Raw genomic sequence first — 19,859 nt, 5'->3', positions numbered from 1 at the left:
ATCGTGACACAGTCCTCGAAATATGGGGCGTAGAACTACTGTAAGTGGTGCATGAACTATTAAAGAAAGACTCCAGCTGTTGTCATGACCTTCAATTAATTGAAATTAAATCTTCCTTTTTATTCAGTGTTTATTATTTAAAACTTGATTTTACCAGAAAGCCCCATTAGATTAAAACCTGTTGGGTTTTTTTTCAAAATGACAAAAAATTGTTAAAACAAATATAACATGAAAGCACATAAAGTAGAAAATAAATAAATTAATAAATAAAGCAAGTCAGAGTCAACAAGTAACACAAGTCCTGCTTATGAATAGCAACTGCAGTCTTCTTCCACAGAAGTGGTTATCTTAGGGCTAAACATTCGGATTTGGTGTACTCTTAAGGTTAAGTCACGATCAAGTGCCAAAATAGAAAACACTATTCGGCCTAGACAGCGTTAACACACATAATATGGGAGCTTTTTCTGCTTTTGGCCCCTTGAAACCCGATTATAAAGGACACAGAGATGTGCACCGGTGTGATGTGGGGGATGAACTTTATTTATTGTTCTAAAGTCGGGCATGGCAGACAAAAAACGCACCAGAACCACAGCTGTAAACAGCGCTCACCATGACCTGCGACCTCCACATGCGAGGAAATTCACGCTCAGATCAGTCTGCCGTCTATCACCAGTCTACCAAGTAAGATGCAGCACTATGGAGTCACAAAAGATTTGAAGAAATAGACCGTGATGCAGAAGAGGTTTCCACGGTGGAGGGAGGAGAGGCTCGCTAAACTGATGCACCTTTAAACCGTGCTGTGACGTCAGATATTTTGACAGGGGGCAGGCAGCGGGAGAAGAAGAAGAAGAAGAAGAGGAGGAGGAGGAGGAGAGCGGATGTACCAAGCGGGGGCCAAAGGATGCCCAGGATAATGTCATCGGTGTGTCCTCCTTCCCACCTATCCGCATCATGATAAACGCCGCAGGAGCGGTCGCCCGCAGGATACCGTCGGCGGCGCGGCGGAGCGAGTGCTGGATAGCGTGGTGCCAGGCGGTCCTGCTCGCCGTGTCGGGGCTGGTTATTGTGGCCGAACGGAGCGCTCGTAAGTGGGGATTCCAAGCGCTAGCGTGCTGCTAGCTTGCTTGCCGTGTTGAAACTCAACCTCGTGGAAAATAGATGTTGGGCTTTCTTTTTCTTTTCTTTTGCCGTAATGTGGTTGAAAATGATGCTACGTGCTGGAGCCGTCTCAGCTGCGGCCGTACTTCACGTTAGAAGAAGCACATTTGGGAGATGCTATGGCACAGCCGTTAGTACTCAACGGGAAAACATAGCTGAATTCCGTGTGCACTGCAATCCAATATCGGCGTTGGTTAGTCCACCTTTGTTGGCCAAACTGGGCCCCCCGAGACCTCCTGTGATCGTAAAACAGGATAACACAGCCTATTAGTTATTGAATTTAACTAGTGACTTTAATTAAGTGTTACTAAATTGCCGTCGCTGATCAATATTCGCATAATGCCCAACTTTTAAATTATAATTCTCCACCTTACACCTCCCCCAAAATATGATTGAACACAATAAACACTTGTTTTTCCCAAGTCATTTTTTGCACATCTAGGATCTGTATTGAAAACAAGGTGCAGCACAGCGTTATGATTTCCTGACTGTGCAGATCAATGGGGCAAGGTCAGGACACCAGGAGGATACCTGGATGCGTACAGAGTGTGACTTTGTCTTCAGCAAGTATACCATTACCAGAAGATAAAAATACTGTGCTGCTGCCTGAGATTCACACTTGAGACATTCTGCCATAATTAAACATTTAAAAAGTGAATGCGTGCATAAATGAATGGCTATTTAGATTATCAGTAGAGTGGCACATTGATAAAGCTGTACCAGTGAAGCTAAGAAACAGCTAATGGCTGTTTTAAAGTGGTGTGGAATGACTCTGGTGTCTTTTCTGTGAGCTTGCGCCATCCCATTAGAAGATATCATTGTGCATCTGGGTGTTTGTTCTTTTTCTGTGTGTGTTTGTGTGTCAGTGATCTACTGTATAGGGTTTTACCTTTGGAATGAGGAGACACAGTGGGCAGGCCTCACACTTGGCCTCTTTCTACCGGGGACAGCAGTTCAGCTGCTAAGTGTGAAGTGGTACTATGATGATGGTGATGACAGGCGATGCTACCTCTCTGTTATACACATCCTGCACTTGGGCATTTTCAAAAGGTAAGCTCGTTTTTTCCATTCGATGTGCTTTACGTAGATACATTACAAAAGCAGACTATGTTGTTAGAATGTAATAATTTTTAGTTTTTGTTAAAGTACAGGGCAAAAAAAAAAAAAAATTCACATCACTCTGAAACCTTACTGAGTCGGTTATATTTTATGCCTCCTCTGGTTTTTGTCTCCATCTTCTGGCAGGTTGTGGGACTGCATGAGGTCTGTGCTGCGCATGCAGGGCTCAGTGGCTGATCTGGGAGCTGCTGTTATGCAGCAGGCAGATGTTGCTGCCCTTTGGCTGCTGGAAGCCCTTGTCCTCACGCTGCCTCAGAGCCTGCTGCAGGCGTACATCGTGGTGTCTACTGATGTGGGCATCGCATCACCAGGTAATTTTATGTTCAGTTGAATCACGGGATCCGTGTGATGTTTATGGTCTGTAACTTGTTATATTACATTTTTTTTTTATGCATGTTTTATCTACAGTGGCGTATTGCTGTGGCTTGTGTGTGCTGTCTATTGCGTGGGCCCTGGTGCTGTACAGCCGAGCCTGCTGTCTGATAAGACCAGGCCACCTGGCCATGCCTCCAGCAGCCCTGCTGTGCCAGCTGGTGTGGAGGGCATGCATGCTGGGTGCCAGGGTGACCTGCCTCACATTCTTTGCCAGGGTTTTTAATTGGTGGGTTTGTGGAGTAGCAGGTGAGCACTGAGAAGCGACTTTTATTTTGTTAAGACACTTGAAAGCCGGAGAAAGTGCACAGTTATATTAAACTAGTACATTACATTAAAGGGTACAGGAGACTCAATGACTAGTACACGCACAGATTTCCATGTGAAATTCCTTTGAGCTTAAAAAACCCATTTTCTATTAACTCACATTTAACCACTGAGTTATGTAATTATCCTCAGAGCACTGTGACATGTCCTCTTGATCCAGTTTTCTGTTTCGCCTCTGCATCAGCGTTGCACACTGTATATGGATCCTGTGTTGCACTTGTAGACCTTCTATTCTATTTTTATGTTGACCTTCAGGTTTTCACTGGCTCACGGCCTCCTTTTGGCTGGTATCACAGCAACCAGACATCTGCACCGGCCCCTGGTGTTGGCGTGCTTTTAATGGCGTCATGGGGCTCATCCACGTCTTCCTCTTCCTCAACATCAAAGATGGACCCTCGCGCTTCCGCATGGCCAGTTTTTATGCAGTACGTCACGAGTTAAAGTTATTATTCTTCAACTTTTCTTTTTTTTTTCTGTTTTCATTATGTTGTTTTGTGCAGCTTTGTCTCATCTGCCTACTCACAGGGCAGCAGGGACAAACAGATATAGATACATAAGTTTGCAGTGTCATCCTCACCTCTGTGTGCTAAGCCCACAGTGACGTAAAGCTGTCTACAGATGACTGATGGTGCGACCTTCTCTCCTTCTTCAGTTCATGCTTATAGAGAACGCCACTCTGCTGCTGGCCGCCTCTGACTTCCTGAGCGAAGCATCATGGGACAGCATGACCCTTCCCACCACTGTGCTGTGTGGCTTTCTCCTCGGTGAGTCATTTGTTTCTAGAGAATTTGCTGTTTGTATTGGGAGATTAGTCATAGTTAGAATTATGTCACACTGTTTATTAGTTTCTGTCATACCCAAGTGATAAATCCCCCCGTGTTTATTCACAAATTCTTAGAGGTATTGTTGTACAACAAACATAGCTACCGATATGCTGCCCTACTTGCAATACTCTTTATATGTGAGATTTTACTGTGCAGGATATTGTAAATCTCTTTATCTGAATACGTAAGAGTGGAGATGGGACCGTAAGAAGGCAAAAAATAAATGTAACCTTGAATTTTTTGTGTGAGGTTGATATGCACGATAGAATTAATATAGTAACAGCCAGAGTGGCTGCTGTGATCTCTGCTGCAGCCTCCCTCTGTGATTCAGACTGTGCAGTCAGCTAATTGCTTGTGAAAGACCAAAACATACCTGGGCCACTAAAATCAATATTTCCTATTCCTTTGCTTCTTAGGTGCTACCTCTCTTGTCCTATACTACCGGTTCCTGCACCCCAAGTCCACAGAGATCTCCCAGGGAACAAACCACAACCACATGGGCAGTACATGCATAGAACAAGGGGAGTCCTCCTTCTCTCTTGGGGACAAAAGTTTGCCAGCTCATTCTATTCAAAACCATGGCAGCTTCTCCCTCTCAGGTGTTGCTGGTTCTCTGCTGGAGCATCCAGGGAACTGCGGGGGCAGGCCTAACAGCTCCTGTCCGTGTTACCACCACCACTGGCTCTTGATCCGCCTTGCTCTGAAAACAGGAGATCTTGGTAAAATCAACAGGGCGTATGGGGCTGGGGGAGCAGCGGCCGTACTAGACATAGAGGAGTACAACCAAGAATTTAAAAGTAACGAGGGCATCACAATTACAGCTGGAGGAAGCTGTGAGGGTGTCTCCACCTCCGAGTCTCAGGGGAAAGGTCTGGCACCCCTCTCGGACTGTAAAGACGAGTTCCAGAGCGTAAGCGAACCCACGTCGACTGAACAACCGGAAGAAGACGACAGTCTGGAGATGGAGAGCCCGATGGAGTCGCCCACATCGGATTTCAAACGCAGCTCACCAGAGGGTAAATCAATGTTTGGAGACAGCCCAGAGCCCTATTTCTGCCCTACAGAATCAAGTTCAACCTTATACTTCAGCGCCGATCCCCAATCTCCAAGCAGCGCCAGTAACCCCCGTTTGGACCGGGACCTTGGGGCTCTGGAGCAAGGCGTTCGCCTCAACTCAATCCCTAGTGATCCAGCCCTTCACAGAGATGTCCGTGGACTCATGGGCCGGGTTGGACCACGATGTATTTCCACCCCTAAATTGGACTCAGGGGTGTTAGACTCCCCTTCCAGTGTCCCTCATCTTAAAGGTCCAAGAAAGCAGCTCATATTATCCCGAAGGGATGAGGATGAAAACTTTTAGCTTACATGTGACAGAATCAGGGAAGAAGTAAAAACGGATCCAACATTAAAGGAGTACACCAGCTTTTAAAGGGAGTGCTTTTTCAGCAGTCCAGCATTGTAGAATTAGAAAGCTGGCAGTAATTTCTCCTTTTGTGTATACACATATATTTAGTACACTGTGGGGCGTATGCAACAATTGTGGAATAATCCTCTCAAAGCATAAACGATTTTTCTACAAAAGCATTCCTTTGCCCAAAAGCCGGACACAGAGTAATGCCTTCAGTAGAGCTCATTTACTACAAAGGTTGTGTGTAGAGCTCAGACACACCTTCTGCCTGATGTTCAGCTGGCATTTTCATTCTTTTGGTCACAGTGAACTTAAGCCTCAAGAATAATAACAATTATACTGTGCAACAAAATGAACACCGGTCGGTCAAGACCGAAACTACGTAATAAGGAAGTAGGCATTAGTTGTATCAATAAACATCATCAAGTACGCAGATGCTTCATGATCTTAAAAAGGGGGATGATCTCTTTAATACGCACTAAAACTGCTGTTACTCATGTCAGTTGCCAGCAGCTATGAAAATAGAGAAACTAATCCTGTATCTTTCAATGTGTCTGACCTCTGAATCATAACCATCTCACTATAAGCCAGAGCCTTTTGGCTTCCTAAAAGCACAAATATCTTCTGTATCATATGTCTGTTGCTGTGATGCTGTGATTTGTTTTTTTCTTCTTCTTCTTTTTTTATCAAAAAAACAAAACAAAAAACTGACACTTTGACTCTCAGATAGGTTATCTTTTGTATGATGTTAACAGGCATCGCTTTGAGCAGGGCTGGTGTGTGGGCCTAGGGAAACTGTTTGATGTGTTGATTTACATGTTGACCATGTAATTGCGGAACTGTTTTTGCAATTTACGTTTTGTTGGAAATGAAACAATGTCTCAGGCACTAACGTCTCAAAGCTTTCATATGTTCTGCAACAAAGTGAAAAGATGCTTATGAGATATTTGTGGTGATTTTTTTTTTTTTGTATGTGCTCTTGATTACTATTGGCAGGGGCCAAATGTACTTTGCCCCTTATTGTGTTCTGTAACAGGATTAAAGTCCACTAACAAAGCAGTGAAATTATGCTGGGTTTTCTCTCATGCCCAGCTGACTGCCTATATGACATTTTGAACTGTGAAGTGTAAAGCCACTGGTGGCTCTGAATAAGCAATAAATACAGTACATGTTTAGGTGAGTGGAGTGAAGATGTGTCGAGTGTTTTATTCTTTTGAGCAAAGTACGGTGATGTGCAGTCTTGACCCAACCATCACTTAGTATTTATTGAAACATGCAAACATCCATGGAAATATAGTATATAAAGTGGGGAAAGAACTCGTTTTTTTTACAGTTCTAATCACCTTTGAAGTTAACATTTGAGCTGGCCAGCTATCTAGGGAAGCTTTCTTGGAATTTAGGTTCCTGAAGGAGACTTCAGAAATAATTCTCCGGGCTTCTTGAAGGACATTCAAAGCTCTTCTTTGGATGTTGGCTGCCTTTTGATCCGTTTTATGTCAAGATGATCCCACACTGCTAGTGTTTTATTGTGTTTTTTTCTGTCCAGTTATGCTTTCATTGCACTGAAAGTGTGTTTGAGATCATTGTCATGCTGAAAAATTAAGCTCTTGCCAATCAGATGCTTTCTAGGATTGCATAGTAAATCATTATCGGTATTTTTCTGTGTTCAAAATTCTTTTGACAGGATCTCCAACACCACTGAGTAAAATACAGCCCGAAATCATGACAGAACCTCCACCATGTTTCACAAATGGCTGTAGACACTGTAGGCTGTAGGCTTCAAGTAAGTAATTCTTTATTTAAAAAGCCATCCCTCGACACAGCTGTTTAGCTAATTATAGGCCAATCACCAAGCTTCCTTTTATCTCAAAAGTTCTTGAGTCAGCGAACTGAAAGGAATGGTTTATTTGAAGAGTTTCAGTCAGGTTTCAGAATGCCTCACAGTACAAAAACAGCATTAGTGAAGGTAACAAAAGATCTTATGGTCCCCGACAGTGGACCTCATCTTTGTGCTTGTCCTGGTAGATCTCAGTGCTGCATTCGATACAGCTGACCTTAATATTTTATTACAGTGATTAGAGCATGCTTTAGGTATTAAAGTGGTTAGAATCATATCTATCTAATAGTCTCCAATTTGTTCATGTAAATGGAGAGTCATCTTTACACAATGACGTATATGTTTCTGTAGGCAGTATCACTAGAAGGCATAGCATATGTTTTTACTTCTATGCATATGATAGCCAACTTTATCTATCCACGAAGCCAGATAACACACATAGATTACTTAAACTGCAGGAATGTCTTAAAGACATAAATACCTGGAGAAAAAAAACCCCAAAACATTGGCCTCAAGTAACACTGAGGACTCGGAGTCACTGTTGACCAGAATTTCCATTTGCTCAGTATCTCTAGAACTAGAACCATCCTGTCTCAGACTGATGCTGAAAAACTAGTTCATGCATTTATTACTTCTACGCTGGGCTACTGTAATTCATTATTATCAGGATGACCTAAAAAATCATCAAAAAGCCTTCAGTTGATTGAAAATGCTGTAGCAATAGTAATGCAAGGAACTTGAGAGAGAGAGAGAAAGAGAGAGAGAGCATATTTCTCCCATACTGACTTCTTTTCATTGGCTCTCTGTCAAAATCCAGAATCGAACTCAAAATCCTTCTTATCACATACAAGACCTTGTATAATCAGGTCCCATTTTATCTTAAAGACCACACAGCACTTTGCGCTCAGACTCCTGGTTTACTTGTGGTTAAAAGTAGAATGGGGGCAGAATGCAAAGGCACTGCCTTCAGCTTCCAGTCGCCTCGTCTGTGGGACCAGCTCCAGTTTGGATTCAGGAGAAAGACATTCTCTACTTTTAAGATTTGGCTTATAACTTTCCTTTTTGATCAAGCATATAGTTAGGGCTGGATCAGGTGATCCTGAATCCTCCCTTTGTTGTGCTGCAATAGGTCTCAGCTGCAGGGGCTTGACATAATGCATGATGAGTGTTTCTTCTTCACTCACCCTTTTTTCACTCACTATGTGTTTATACACCACTCTGCATGTAATCAATAGTTATTATTAATCTCTGGCTCCATTCCACAGCATGTCTTTCTTATAATTACAGGCACTTTACTTCACAATATAAAGTGCCTTGAGGCAACTGAACTGAACTGAATTGTAGATGGATCCGCTGAAGGGCCTGATTAATCTCTTAAGTCCTGTGTTGAATTCCACCCCACCTCTTAAGGGCATAACATTCAGATACACTTCATCTGCTGGAGATTCTTTTGTCCTGTATTTGTCCTCAGATTTATTTAAGAACATACTGCACATAAATCAAGATGTGCCAAAGCCAACACTAATAAGGCTTTGGGAATCATGTTGGTGCTGCAAAAATAAAATTTTGTCCACTATGTTGTCGTTGCCTTTTTTTTTTTTTTTTTTTTTTTAGATTTAAACTAAAGAAACTAAAGGAGCAAATTACGCAGGCTGCTAGTAACAAAGTCCCTAAAGATACAATTTAAACTAGGTTCTTTGCTTAGTTTTCTGTTATCTACATCCCTCTGAAAACAGTTTGATAATGAAAATGAGTGAAAAACTTTAAAGACCTTCAGAGAACACGGAAAAACTATTGCTCAAGAGTTGGGAGTTCGCCTTGTAATCGGAAGGTTGCCGATTCGAGCCCCGGCTTGGACAGTCTCGGTCGTTGTGTCCTTGGGCGAGACACTTCACCCGTTGCCTACTGGTGGTGGCGCCAGTGTCCGGCAGCCTCTGTCAGTGCGCCCCAGGGTGGCTGTGGCTACAATGTAGCTTGCCATCACCAGTGTGTGAATGGGTGGATGACTGGTTGTGTGAAGCGCTTTGGGGTACTTAGGGACTAGTAAAGCGCTATACAAATACAGGCCATTTACCATTTACCAAATGATGCAAGAAAATATGGCTCCTTGGAAGCAAAATACAAAGAAAACAGGGATAGCTCAAGACTTTTGCACAACATTTTATGCCAATTCTGCATGCAGCTGCAAAAGTGGTTATAATGAGTCTGACAAGGCAGACTGAATCTAACTTTGTGTAAATCGACCCAAAGAAGGTATTTATGGCTCTGGCCCTTTAAGACGACGCGCATGCGTACGTCGCCGAGAAAGTTAACTCACTGAACTTCGTAGTCAGAAAAATTCTGATTTTTAAAACAGAAGGGAAAAGTCCATTGTGTTGACATGGCATTTCGCCGAAGAAATAAGAGCTATCCTTTCTTCAGCCAGGAGTTCTTAATTCAAAACCATGCTGACATCGTATTCGGTTTGGTGATTTTCATTCTGATTGGACTGATGTTTGAGGTGAGATGAACTCACATTCCTTTTTTCCTTCTCTCGTCTCCCTCAGCTGTTTTAAGATGGCAAAGCCTGCGGCAAACTCTAAGCTCTAACTTGAAATCCCACTTAAAGCGATTCCCGCTTTGTAGAAACGGTTGCTCATAAGATTGCCTGTTAATTTAGCTGTTATCAGTTTCGCGGGTTTGTCGTTCGTGCTGTTTTTGTGTTTTAAATTTTACAAGTTTGAGGAAGGAAAAAAATGTTGCTCTGGTCGCAGTCAAAGTAACAATCTATGCGTTGCTCTTAAGGTAGGAGGAAACGGGTTTAAAAAAGCAGCTGTGCACAAACTACAGCGTTTTCGTATTATTGCTTTACATGTTGAAAGTTTCCTTTTGTCTTGTCTTTAAGTTTCTAGAATCTGGGTAAAACCTAAACACTTGACTTGGGTAGCAAAGCTACATGACTGTTTAATCGCATGACAGTGTCTTTCACAGCAAAAACTCTTTGCAAGCAATTGTTTTTGCAATTGTCAGTTACCAGACATTTCTAAAATAAAATGGGTGTTAAAGCCTTTCCTGTATTCAAATTAAAAGCAACGACTTTCCTTCCTATGAGTTCCAACAAACTTCCGCTGCCAGCCGTTTTATTTTGAAAGTCGTGAACGGAAGCTGTCTGACTATTTGTCAGTGTCTTGACGCCACTAGTTAACTGCCACGTCTCAATATTTGCTGCTGTGACCCGGGGGGGTCAGCTGCTCTTAACACGCTTTGACCTGAAGGGATTTCACCGCTGACCTTTAGTGAAATAATTAAATAGATTATTCGTGTAGTAGTTCTTCCTTCTGCGTGAGCACAAACACTCCCAGGCAGCCACCGCCTGGACATTTAGTAAAGTTTCAAAACGGAACCCTGGCTGTGATTACACAGCTGATCGAAGAGGGGAAAAAAAATAGGGGATTTCCTTTATTTTTTTTCATTACTGGAAAAAAAGAGAACGAGAGTGCTCTACATGTAGTCAGTTATGTTAAATTTTGATGACATGTCACCAGTAGCCTCCATCCACAGGGAATAACTGGCGACTTGTTTCACTGTGGCGCCCAAACTGGTATCAGGGGACCAACAAGGTCTCTTGGGGTGAGGGGTAGGAGGGGGGCTGTGGTTTCATTTTTTTTCACTTTGCTTAATCATATGTGTTAAGGTCAGAATTAGGGTTAGGGTTAGGGGTTAGGGTTAGGGGTTAGTGACAGGAATAATCAAAAGTATTTGCTGTATGCATGTTGAAATCTGGATCATCTGAATATAACAATCGGATCCTGGATCACACTCAGCAACCTGTAACAGGTGCTTGCAGGCAGGTATGGCTTTGTTTTGAAATAAGGTTTATACTGGGTTAAAACAAAAACCTCTGCCATTCTATTTTTTTAATTATTTTTTTTTTAGAAGGACATCTTAGAAATCAGTTCTCATGAGGAAGTTATGACACCAGATGTGTGACTGTGTGACAGCTCTGCTATACTGATAAGGCTATTTCCTTAATCTCACACACCCACTTGCTAGCTATATATATATATATATATATATATATATATATAGCAAGTTTATTGACTATATGTTAAACTGATATGGCTATTGTACTTCAGTAAATGACAACCCGATTAAGAAAAAAAGGTGTTACAACACTGCATGTGGGTGGGGGTTGTCAAAAATCCTTTATGAAGGAAAGACTGACTTGTGTTTGCTCTACTTGGAAGCCCACATTCTTGAGGTTGCACTCAGGCAGGTTCGCTGAACTATGCTGCTGCTGACGTCTCGTCTAATTTCCAGGCAACAGCAAAGACGGCCATACTGTTCATTCAGCCTCAGTACAACGTCACCACGTTGTCGTCAGGTACGAAGAGCCAGATTTTGATTACGTGCTTACTTTCATTCAGCCTCTATTAACCTTTGACTCATGGAGTTTCACTTCTTCCGTACCTTTTCCTCTGCGTCACGGTATTATTGAAGCTGGATGTTCTTCCAGGATGTTTAACACACCCCTGATAAATAACATCCTATGTGTGTTTCATATCTCCTGTGTGTGTTTTTAGAGGGAGAGGTGACGTTGTACCATTACGGATGGAAGGACTGTGCCACCATCCTGTTCTATTTCTTCATCGCCATCATCCTCCACGCAGTAGTGCAGGAATATCTTCTGGATGTAAGCATCTTTTTACTGTTTTACAATGCCTCAGCTTTTTGGTGTGTTTCTTTTGTCTGAAACATATGCTGATTATTTCCAGCAGACAGATTTAAAAAAGATTAAAAAATGAGTAGGTAATTAAAATGAGGGAAAATGTTTTTGTTCTGGGTATGTAAATTCTTAATAATTTAGTAGAAAGGTTTTTGGAAAGGAAGCGCCATAAGGTACCCATTGCCACAAAAGCACTGCCCCAATAAAACCCACATAAAGATTCATTAACCATTATATACACATTCTACTCATTGGTTAAATGAAGGAGAACACTACAGGTTATGACCAGGTTGTACCAAGTTACATAAATCTTTCCAAGACCATAAAGAAGCTTTAAAATAATCAGAATATTACTGTTTTCAGTGTAGTCATCCAGGCTTTGAACTGATTAGCTTAAAAAACCCCTTCAGTGCACAGTATTAGCCTCTTTACTGTTTCAAAAACATGATATTATAATGAGGAAGATGCGTGCCATATACTGAAACCAGGATATGTGCTGTTTCATCTCATGGTGTTTGCATCCAAATGCTCTCATTGTGTCAGTTTAAAAGAAACCACATGGAAAAAAAAAAAAAACCACACATGCCAGTTATGAATATTTTAAACAAAAGAGCTTAAACAGATTGATGTGGGGGGATGGCGGGAGAGCCAGGTTAGTATTTGGTCATTGTTTAGAAATAGGCCAGCGAAAAGGATCGGGTGTTATTTTCGCAACATCACCACGGTTTCCAGCGTGTCTTGAAAGGAATACTTCTTCAGGCAAGTGTTTAAAGTAGCAGCCATAAATAGCTTCTGTCATTTTTTTTTTTTTTTTTTTTTGTCCTCCTTACGGTAATCCTGTAACACTTCCTTGTGCATGACAAACGCCAGAGTCAACATGCCACCCGTTATTGCCGGGATCTAACCTCATTCACGCGTCCTGTTGTTATGGTTCATGTTGCAGAAAGTGAACAGACGTCTTCACCTCTCCAAGAGCAAGAACACCAAGTTTAATGAGTCGGGTCAACTTTGCGTGTGTCACTTGGTGTCTAGTGTGTGGAGTTTCTACATCCTCATTACAGTGAGTGAGACTGCATTCAAGCGACAACTTCCTAGTGCAGGAAATGCCGCACATATTCTTAAAACAGGCGCTCACACGCGCACATTAATAGATAATAGTATTAATAGTATAAGTGTTCTAATTTCTTCACACAGGAAGGATATCTCCTGCATCCCAGCACCCTTTGGGAGAACTATCCTCATGTACATCTCAGGTATATATATTTATATATATTAATTTAACCATAAAACACTAACTGTAGCTAACAAATGTCATGTTTATTAGGAGTGAGACACAATACCAATACAGCAATCTATCATAACCTTTCCTCTTCTGATACTCTTATCTTGATGCTGCTGCCAGATTTTGATTATTTTGGGGTTTGGTTTTTGGCCTGGGTGTGGACCTGAGTGCAAATGATCTTCAGATGGTTAAGGCAAATTGACAGAATGAGTTTGTGCATCACGTTATATTTAATTTTGGCTGTTAAATAAATAAAGTGTATTAAAGCTATTTAATCTAAGCCCACTTAATATTTCAAATTATTTTGAAACTCTGATTCTCCAACCAGTTTTACTTGGTGGAGTCTCTGCTGCCTGACTTTTTGTGGTGGCATTTATCAAAATAACCAGGGAGAATAAGAATAAGAGGTTATTAGCTATAATCATTATTAAAATATGATAATGGTAGTATACAAATGTGTACTGTAAACCAACGCATACAGATCAATATTTAAGGTTTGACTCTCAACATCCAGTGGAACACAAACTGGGTGTCATCAGGACGCTACAACACAGAGTGAACACCATGCCCACAGATACAGTGGCCAGGAAAACAGAAGAACATATCAAGAAGGCCCTGAGTTTATGTGGTTATCACAGCTGGACGTTTTTCAAAGATGGGAAGGCACCTAGTAAAAAGCTCCAGGAGAGAAAGAGCATTATGCATTTGTGCAAAGTAGGAGCCTTTTAGGGTTTCTTTTTCAGAAGTGGGGATCATCAATTTTGCTGCAGAAACACGATAAGTTGGCTGTCTACAAGCTTGTTGTTTTTTTTGTTTTGTTTTTTTGACCATAGTCCTAATTATATAATAAAACTAAGACGAAACAATCAGTGAGGCAGGATGTAGATTATGTGCTTCTCCCTCTGTCTTACCCATGCCTGTCTGTGTGTGTCTGGTCCAGGTTTCAGGTGAAGTTTTTCTACCTCACTCAGCTTGCCTACTGGCTCCATGCCTTGCCAGAGCTCTACTTCCAGAAAGTCCGCAAGGTCAGTTGGAGAGTCCTTGAAACTGGAGGAGTTCTAAAGTGTGATTAGATAAGCTCTGTTTATACTTGGGCTCATGTATATTCTGCATGTGCATTAGACAAAGTTGGAAAAGGACGGAGAGGTGGAGAAAGGTGTCAAGCTTTAAAATCATTTGCAAATAAAGGCTGTTTGTTTTCCAGGAGGAGATTTCTCGCCAGCTCCAGTACATCTGCCTGTATTTGCTCCACATCTCTGCAGCCTATTTGTTAAAGTAAGAATCCCTTTGAAGTTGGCCAGTAAAATCCAAAGGTGTGAGTAGAGAAGACTCACTAAATGCTTGGTATTTGAGTCATTTCGAGGTCTTTTAAATTCTTTGCAGCAGCAATTTTCACTCTGCTGCTCAACTTAGTGTTTCTTTTGTCAGCAGGGATGTAAGGGAGAAACGTGGCACTCAAAGAACCTTGATTTGAAATCTGTGAGGGAAAAACATAAAGATTTTTAGATATTTCAGGGTTAAGTCAGATCAAACTGTACTGGTGATTCAGTTATTTTAGATAATGGCTCAAAATAAGTGTCCAGCTGCACTTCACGGTGACTCCCGAGTTGCAAGTTGCAAGATGCTTGGGCTGCTTAGATGATTTCCTTTTATCACCTAATCTCTCGACTTTGTGTCTCCTCTTTCCTGCCTAGTTTAAGTCGTGTGGGTCTGGTACTCCTCTTCCTGCAGTACGTGTCAGAGTTGGGCTTCCACATCGCCAGACTCCTATATTTCACTGATGAGAACCACCAGAAAATGTAAGCTATCTTACCTGCGAAGAGGCTTCAGCAGGTTTTACTTGATAAAGGAATGAGATAGAAGTAGATCAAGCCCAACAGTGCGACCTTTTAAAAATAAACTTCAGTGTTTTTGTTCGTAAGCAACAGCATCATGTGTTTTCAGCGTTGTTCACCTTTTGACTCGGATAGTTTTACAGTACACAATAATATTACAGTGTTCTTATGATAACCACTACCTTGAACTGATCATCTCAGCAGCTTTTTTTTTTTTTTCCTTTTCCTTTCTCTGGGCCCAACCTCGCTGTGTGTCCTCCCCCAGGTTTGATCTGTGGGCGGTCAGCTTCGTGTTTACGCGGATGTCTACGCTGACCCTGATGTTCCTGGCAGTGGGGTTTGGTTTGGCTCGTTCTGAGTATCAGGGGCTGGACCTGGAGATGGGGAACTTCAACACTGTGTTGATAAGGTGAGTTATATTGAGAGAGGGAAAAAAAGAGCAATGTCCAACATCTGTGGATAATGATTTATTTTCTGGTACTGTAAGAACTGTTTAGAGCTACAGAAACAACATAAAAGTATAATTACATTGTGCCCTTCTAGTGTTCAGTTTTGTATTGTTTTGCATCATTCATTTTGAGGAGGATGTATAGGAGCCAGGAAGGAATTTAGATATTTTATTTAGGCTATTAAAAATATCATACATTAGCATCATATGTTTTAACATTTTGCAACACAATCGCCCATTTTTACGAGCACACGTTTGTTTTTGTTCTTTCCTTTGGCCCTTTCAGGATGACCGTTCTACTGTTGGTATGTTTAACTCAATCGTGGCTACTCTGGAAGTTTATTCGCTTCCAGCTGAGGCGCTGGAGGGAGTTCAGACACGAGCAGGCTGTTCGCAAGAAGTCTGCTGCAAAACAACCCCTAAGGCCACTAAAAAGAGATTCACGTGAGTTTAAACACCTGCTCTGCTGGCTTTCATATTTCACGTGCATTACCTGTTAAATACTTGCAAAAGAAAAAGGAAATGAGACTTAACATTTGTCTCTTCTCTGCTGTCATTTCTGCTTTCTTCATTTATCTTAATCACACCGATTCTTACATGTGCTGCATTAACAGAGGTACTGATTTCTCCCTTCTCTGCCTGGCAGTTGGTCACCATGAAAATGGAGTTCTTAAAGCTGAGAACGGAGCCTCTCCTCGGACAAAGAAACTCAAATCCCCTTAAGATAACAAACTGACTGGCCTAAACAGGAGACCTTAGCCCTGGCCAAGGCTTCTCATCAGCACCGCAGCGAAGCTGATAGCCACTGGTCATCAAGCTTCTGGATGTGTATTTCCTGAGATGCCACGGGGACTCAGTCGCTACAGACTTAGGCTTGAATGCTGGAAAATGAAATCCAAGGAAACCCCTTGAGCCCCAACAGACATTTTCTCTTCTCATCATATCAGTATTTTTTTTATTTTATATTTTTTTATATACATCCACAAAGCCTGTGATCCCACCCTGAAGCACACCATTGAATGCAGAGGGAATTCAAAAGTAAAGTGAACGCAGTGTGTGGCACATTTTAATGTGTATGTCCATGCTGAACGTGTTGATTAGTCCTCATACACAAGTACTGTATTGGTTGTAGCATTGTGAGATATTGCAGCTCTTGCCATTGAGCCGGCTTTGCTTGTTTTCTATTCTGGTCCGCTGGAGCAGAAAAGCGTTACTGATGATAAAGTATGATATGAGCTTACTGTCGAAATCATGCAACTGTCACTGGTCACTTAACAAATATGCATTAAATATGTATGTTGGATATTACCGCATGCTATTTCATGTTTTCTTTTTTTTTTTTTCTTTTTTCCTTTTTTTGTTTTTAATTTCTTTATTAAATAATGAGATTTTTTCTGATATAAGTTTTGCATCTGAGGTCTTTTCAGCTGGTTTACATTTTATGCACCACATGTGTTTAAAACAAAACTACAAAAAAAAAAAAAAGAATAATCACTTGTTGGAATTTATGGTGTGTGAATGGACAAATTTGAAGTCTCCTCATTAGAGACGCCATAAGGTTCATTTTAAAGCAACAACAAAAGGTCACTGTATTTATCATTTGTCTCACTGTAAGGTATCACTTGAAAGGTGTCATGTTGATTGTTTAATTGTCAAGGAAATTTTAGTAAAGGCTTTGATTTACAGTAGATTTATTGCAGAAGAACTCTGAAATAAGGAATGTCTTCACATCAAAGAAACGGCTCTGGTGCTTCACCTGCCAATGAGAAAGGAGGGGGGGGGGGGGGTTTGGCAATTAAGATGAGCATGAGCTAATTAGCATTTATTTTTTCCAAAGAGATACCTACCTGCACAAAGGTATCATTGACAAATAATTTAGTCTAAATGGCTGGTATAGTCTTTCCCATCTTGGTCAGGTGGCTGGGTAGTTAGAATTTCCACACCCAGCTTCTGCCGCAAAGAATCCAGCGTCTTGGAAGGGATGTCACTCCAGTTAGACTCCAAGTATTTGAGCACATAGTGGTCGGCATCAGTCAACACAAAGCGGTGACCAAAAACTGAAAGCGGGCAAAGGTAAATTTTATAATCTTGATATTATACTAAAGATAACATTTAAAATGTCATAACTGAGAAATGTTACTGTATAAAAAAGGAATATATAATCATTTTCAATTTAAGTCAGAAACACGCTTAAAAGAAGTTGGGATAGTGGCATGTTTGTTTTCCCAGTCCTGATTAACATAGGATTTCAGCTGTTACCTTCCACAGTGGCCCCGATAGCGAAGTCTGCAGGTGAGTAGTACGCAGGTTTGTCTACAGTAGAGCCTGGCTTGGGGACACGAGACTTTTCCAGAAATTTTCCACCAATGACACCAGAGTTGCGTGTGGTCTTTTCAAAAATGCTGATCATGTCATTGGACAGGAAGTAGGACAGGATGAAACGGCGGTCTTCATCTTCAGGATTCTGGGAGTCCTGGAATGCAACATAGGTGGGCTTAACCAAGGTGTAAAAATAAAAAATAGCTTTTTGCATAATCACCCCTTTTTTAACTAAATTTTTACTGAGGAGTAAAAATGTCTCTAATCAGTGTTTCTGAGCAAACCCTGTCCATTGCAGAATGAGGAGCAAGGTTGGGCTTTTTTAATCTCATTAGAATGGTCTACTTTTGGTAACTTTCAGTGATTCAGTTCTTTTGAACTGCTACAAATGCTCTGCTAAATGTTGCTCACCAGTCTGGCACTGTAGCGCAACACTTTATGGTCGTTCTCTAGCATCTTTACCACGTTCACTTTGGGAGGCTCGGGAATCAGACGCAAACAATTCTGAAGAGAATCCTCAAGTGAACCAAAACCATTGTAGGGAGGAACTATCTGTAAGGATGGACAGCATGGAGAAAGAGAGAAGGAAATAGACACAAATGTACAAAAACATATACACTTCTGCTGCTGTAGTCCATCTGCTTAACTGAGCTACTATTGCCTTCCTATCACTTTGAATTGGTCTGGCTTAAAGCGGTATAAAGCATGCCTCCTCAGTGATACAGTCTAGCTCTGACAGCATGGCTGGAATTGCTTTTTACCTTCTGAATCTGTCTGTGTGTATGCAATCATGGCAAAATTAGGTCCTTGAGACACTTACTATAGCAGAAACTACCTCAAAGGTAGTTTTTAGAGCTTTATCGGGTGTTTATATGACTATCTGCAGACAGATTCTGTCAGTATGATGCGTCATCACTGTATAAGATGTGTGTGTATCGCTGACATTATAATGAACGTCAAATTCACAGATGGATGTAGTTTATAATTGTTTTGTCTGGTGTAATCCCATTCCAAGATGGGCTTCAGTTTAAATTAAAATTGTTCCAACATAAAAAACAAAAATAGGTTAAATATACAGTTCAATTTACCTTCTTCCAGTCTTGAGGCATATCAACCTTCTTTGGTATCTCTATGGACTTCATCTCCATTTCCGGGTGGTTCTTCTGGTAATATTCTTTAGTGAAGCCATCACAGTCATAAAGCAGGAAGTTGCGCCCCAGTAGTTTCATCCTTTGACCCACCTGGAAGTCTTTTGGGGAGTAATACTCATCCACCTCTTGCTTTGAGACCTCCATCACTGCGCTGGGGAAGTTCTCTACAAATAAACAAGAGTACAACAATGTCAAAATTAAATATACAAAATATTATCACAGTCTCTGTGTATTTTTGATGTATCTAGAAAACCGAGTACTTTGTAGAAGCCAGTGTAATTAATCTTTTTACATAACATGTCATCATTTTTGTCATCATTGCATAAAGTCGTTTATGTCATACATAAAGTAGGCAAGAAAAAAAACATAACTGATGACATAACTCGCTTTACTGCACTGTATCAAATCAAATCGGTTAAATGCACATTTAACCAACACACAGTACTGCATCAAACCTGATTTGATCTTTTTGGGTAGTCTCTGCCTCCGCATCAGGATGGGGAAGGGATCCAGGCCGCTGTTCGGTTGGTGGACCTCTGCGACCTCCACTGTATCATCCACCAGGTAATAGTGAATGGTAACAGGCCTGGACTCCCCATACAGAGAGTCAGCATCATCCCACAGAGTGAAGAAGCGTAACACCTAACCAAAAAAGTGTAGAAGAATGAAACTACAAATACAGGCATGCCTCTATTATATCTGCCATTTATTTTATGGCAGGGATACCCCATGAAGGAATTTAATTTCTAGCACTTATTAGAACTCTAACACAAATCAAGATCGGTGGATTCAAACCTTGGACGTTGCTGTGATGTGACAGTGCTAAACGTGATAAATGTTACACAGTCAGCTTGTAAAGGACTGAATTTCATTCACCTTGCGGTCCATGTTGAGAAACTTGTGCAAATTATCAAATGTGGAAGGTGTAGTGTGACACGGTGGAGGGTTTTCACGACGGATGATGTAAGGATCCGCTGGCATTGGCTCAGGGTCATTTACAATCATGCCTTCACTTTCCATGAATTCCTGTATGAAGAATGAGAGATCAGAACACACAGGAAGTGTATTTATAAC

The 19,859-nt window shown here is 41.3% G+C and overlaps 3 protein-coding genes across 4 annotated transcripts in view; 2 read left to right on the top strand and 1 right to left on the bottom strand.

Moving 5' to 3' along the window:
- The window catches only part of efhc1 (EF-hand domain (C-terminal) containing 1), a 127,719-nt gene that overhangs the window by 105,250 nt on the left and 2,610 nt on the right, over positions 1 to 19,859 (bottom strand). The window contains exons 4-10 of one of the 2 annotated variants that reach the window (XM_085432024.1): positions 19,662 to 19,811; positions 19,241 to 19,427; positions 18,723 to 18,949; positions 18,046 to 18,186; positions 17,575 to 17,788; positions 17,163 to 17,372; positions 16,948 to 17,071 (exon numbers count right to left, since the gene is read on the bottom strand). In XM_085432024.1, coding sequence (XP_085288150.1) covers positions 17,191 to 17,372; positions 17,575 to 17,788; positions 18,046 to 18,186; positions 18,723 to 18,949; positions 19,241 to 19,427; positions 19,662 to 19,811 — 1,101 coding nt within the window. In that variant the 3' untranslated portion in view covers positions 16,948 to 17,071; positions 17,163 to 17,190. Of the gene's footprint in view, positions 1 to 16,947; positions 17,072 to 17,161; positions 17,373 to 17,574; positions 17,789 to 18,045; positions 18,187 to 18,722; positions 18,950 to 19,240; positions 19,428 to 19,661; positions 19,812 to 19,859 lie in introns of those variants that run through there. The other variant, XM_085432025.1, reaches the window with a different exon arrangement.
- Positions 804 to 6,393, top strand: xkr5a (XK related 5a). Its single transcript, XM_085432019.1, has 7 exons — positions 804 to 1,084; positions 2,025 to 2,208; positions 2,404 to 2,588; positions 2,686 to 2,898; positions 3,232 to 3,401; positions 3,629 to 3,740; positions 4,217 to 6,393. Exons 1-7 carry the CDS (start codon positions 952 to 954, stop codon positions 5,158 to 5,160), a joined length of 1,941 nt encoding a protein of 646 aa, XP_085288145.1. The 5' UTR covers positions 804 to 951; the 3' UTR covers positions 5,161 to 6,393.
- Positions 9,327 to 16,623, top strand: tram2 (translocation associated membrane protein 2). The gene is made up of 11 exons (XM_085432026.1): positions 9,327 to 9,545; positions 11,345 to 11,408; positions 11,608 to 11,717; positions 12,694 to 12,810; positions 12,945 to 13,003; positions 13,973 to 14,057; positions 14,237 to 14,307; positions 14,727 to 14,831; positions 15,133 to 15,276; positions 15,602 to 15,759; positions 15,962 to 16,623. The coding sequence occupies exons 1-11, from the start codon at positions 9,426 to 9,428 to the stop codon at positions 16,036 to 16,038; spliced, it is 1,110 nt and encodes a 369-aa protein (XP_085288152.1). The 5' UTR covers positions 9,327 to 9,425; the 3' UTR covers positions 16,039 to 16,623.

The sequence above is a fragment of the Copadichromis virginalis genome, linkage group LG15 (genome assembly GCF_057382275.1).
Source record: "Copadichromis virginalis isolate Kocher_CV1m ecotype Utaka linkage group LG15, C_Virginalis_male_GT1.1, whole genome shotgun sequence".
In the NCBI taxonomy this organism is placed as follows: domain Eukaryota; kingdom Metazoa; phylum Chordata; class Actinopteri; order Cichliformes; family Cichlidae; genus Copadichromis; species Copadichromis virginalis.
The sequence above is the reverse complement of the archived record's forward strand: the minus strand, read 5'-3'. Positions and strand labels throughout refer to the sequence as shown.

Coding starts and splice junctions, on each gene's coding strand:
- xkr5a (XM_085432019.1), top strand. CDS start 952: ATGATAAACGCCGCAGGAGCGGTCGCCCGCAGGATACCGTCGGCGGCG. Junction 2,209..2,403: donor CACTTGGGCATTTTCAAAAG/GTAAGCTCGTTT, acceptor ATCTTCTGGCAG/GTTGTGGGACTGCATGAGGT. Junction 2,589..2,685: donor TGTGGGCATCGCATCACCAG/GTAATTTTATGT, acceptor TTTTATCTACAG/TGGCGTATTGCTGTGGCTTG.
- tram2 (XM_085432026.1), top strand. CDS start 9,426: ATGGCATTTCGCCGAAGAAATAAGAGCTATCCTTTCTTCAGCCAGGAG. Junction 11,718..12,693: donor TGCAGGAATATCTTCTGGAT/GTAAGCATCTTT, acceptor TTCATGTTGCAG/AAAGTGAACAGACGTCTTCA. Junction 15,277..15,601: donor TTCAACACTGTGTTGATAAG/GTGAGTTATATT, acceptor TGGCCCTTTCAG/GATGACCGTTCTACTGTTGG.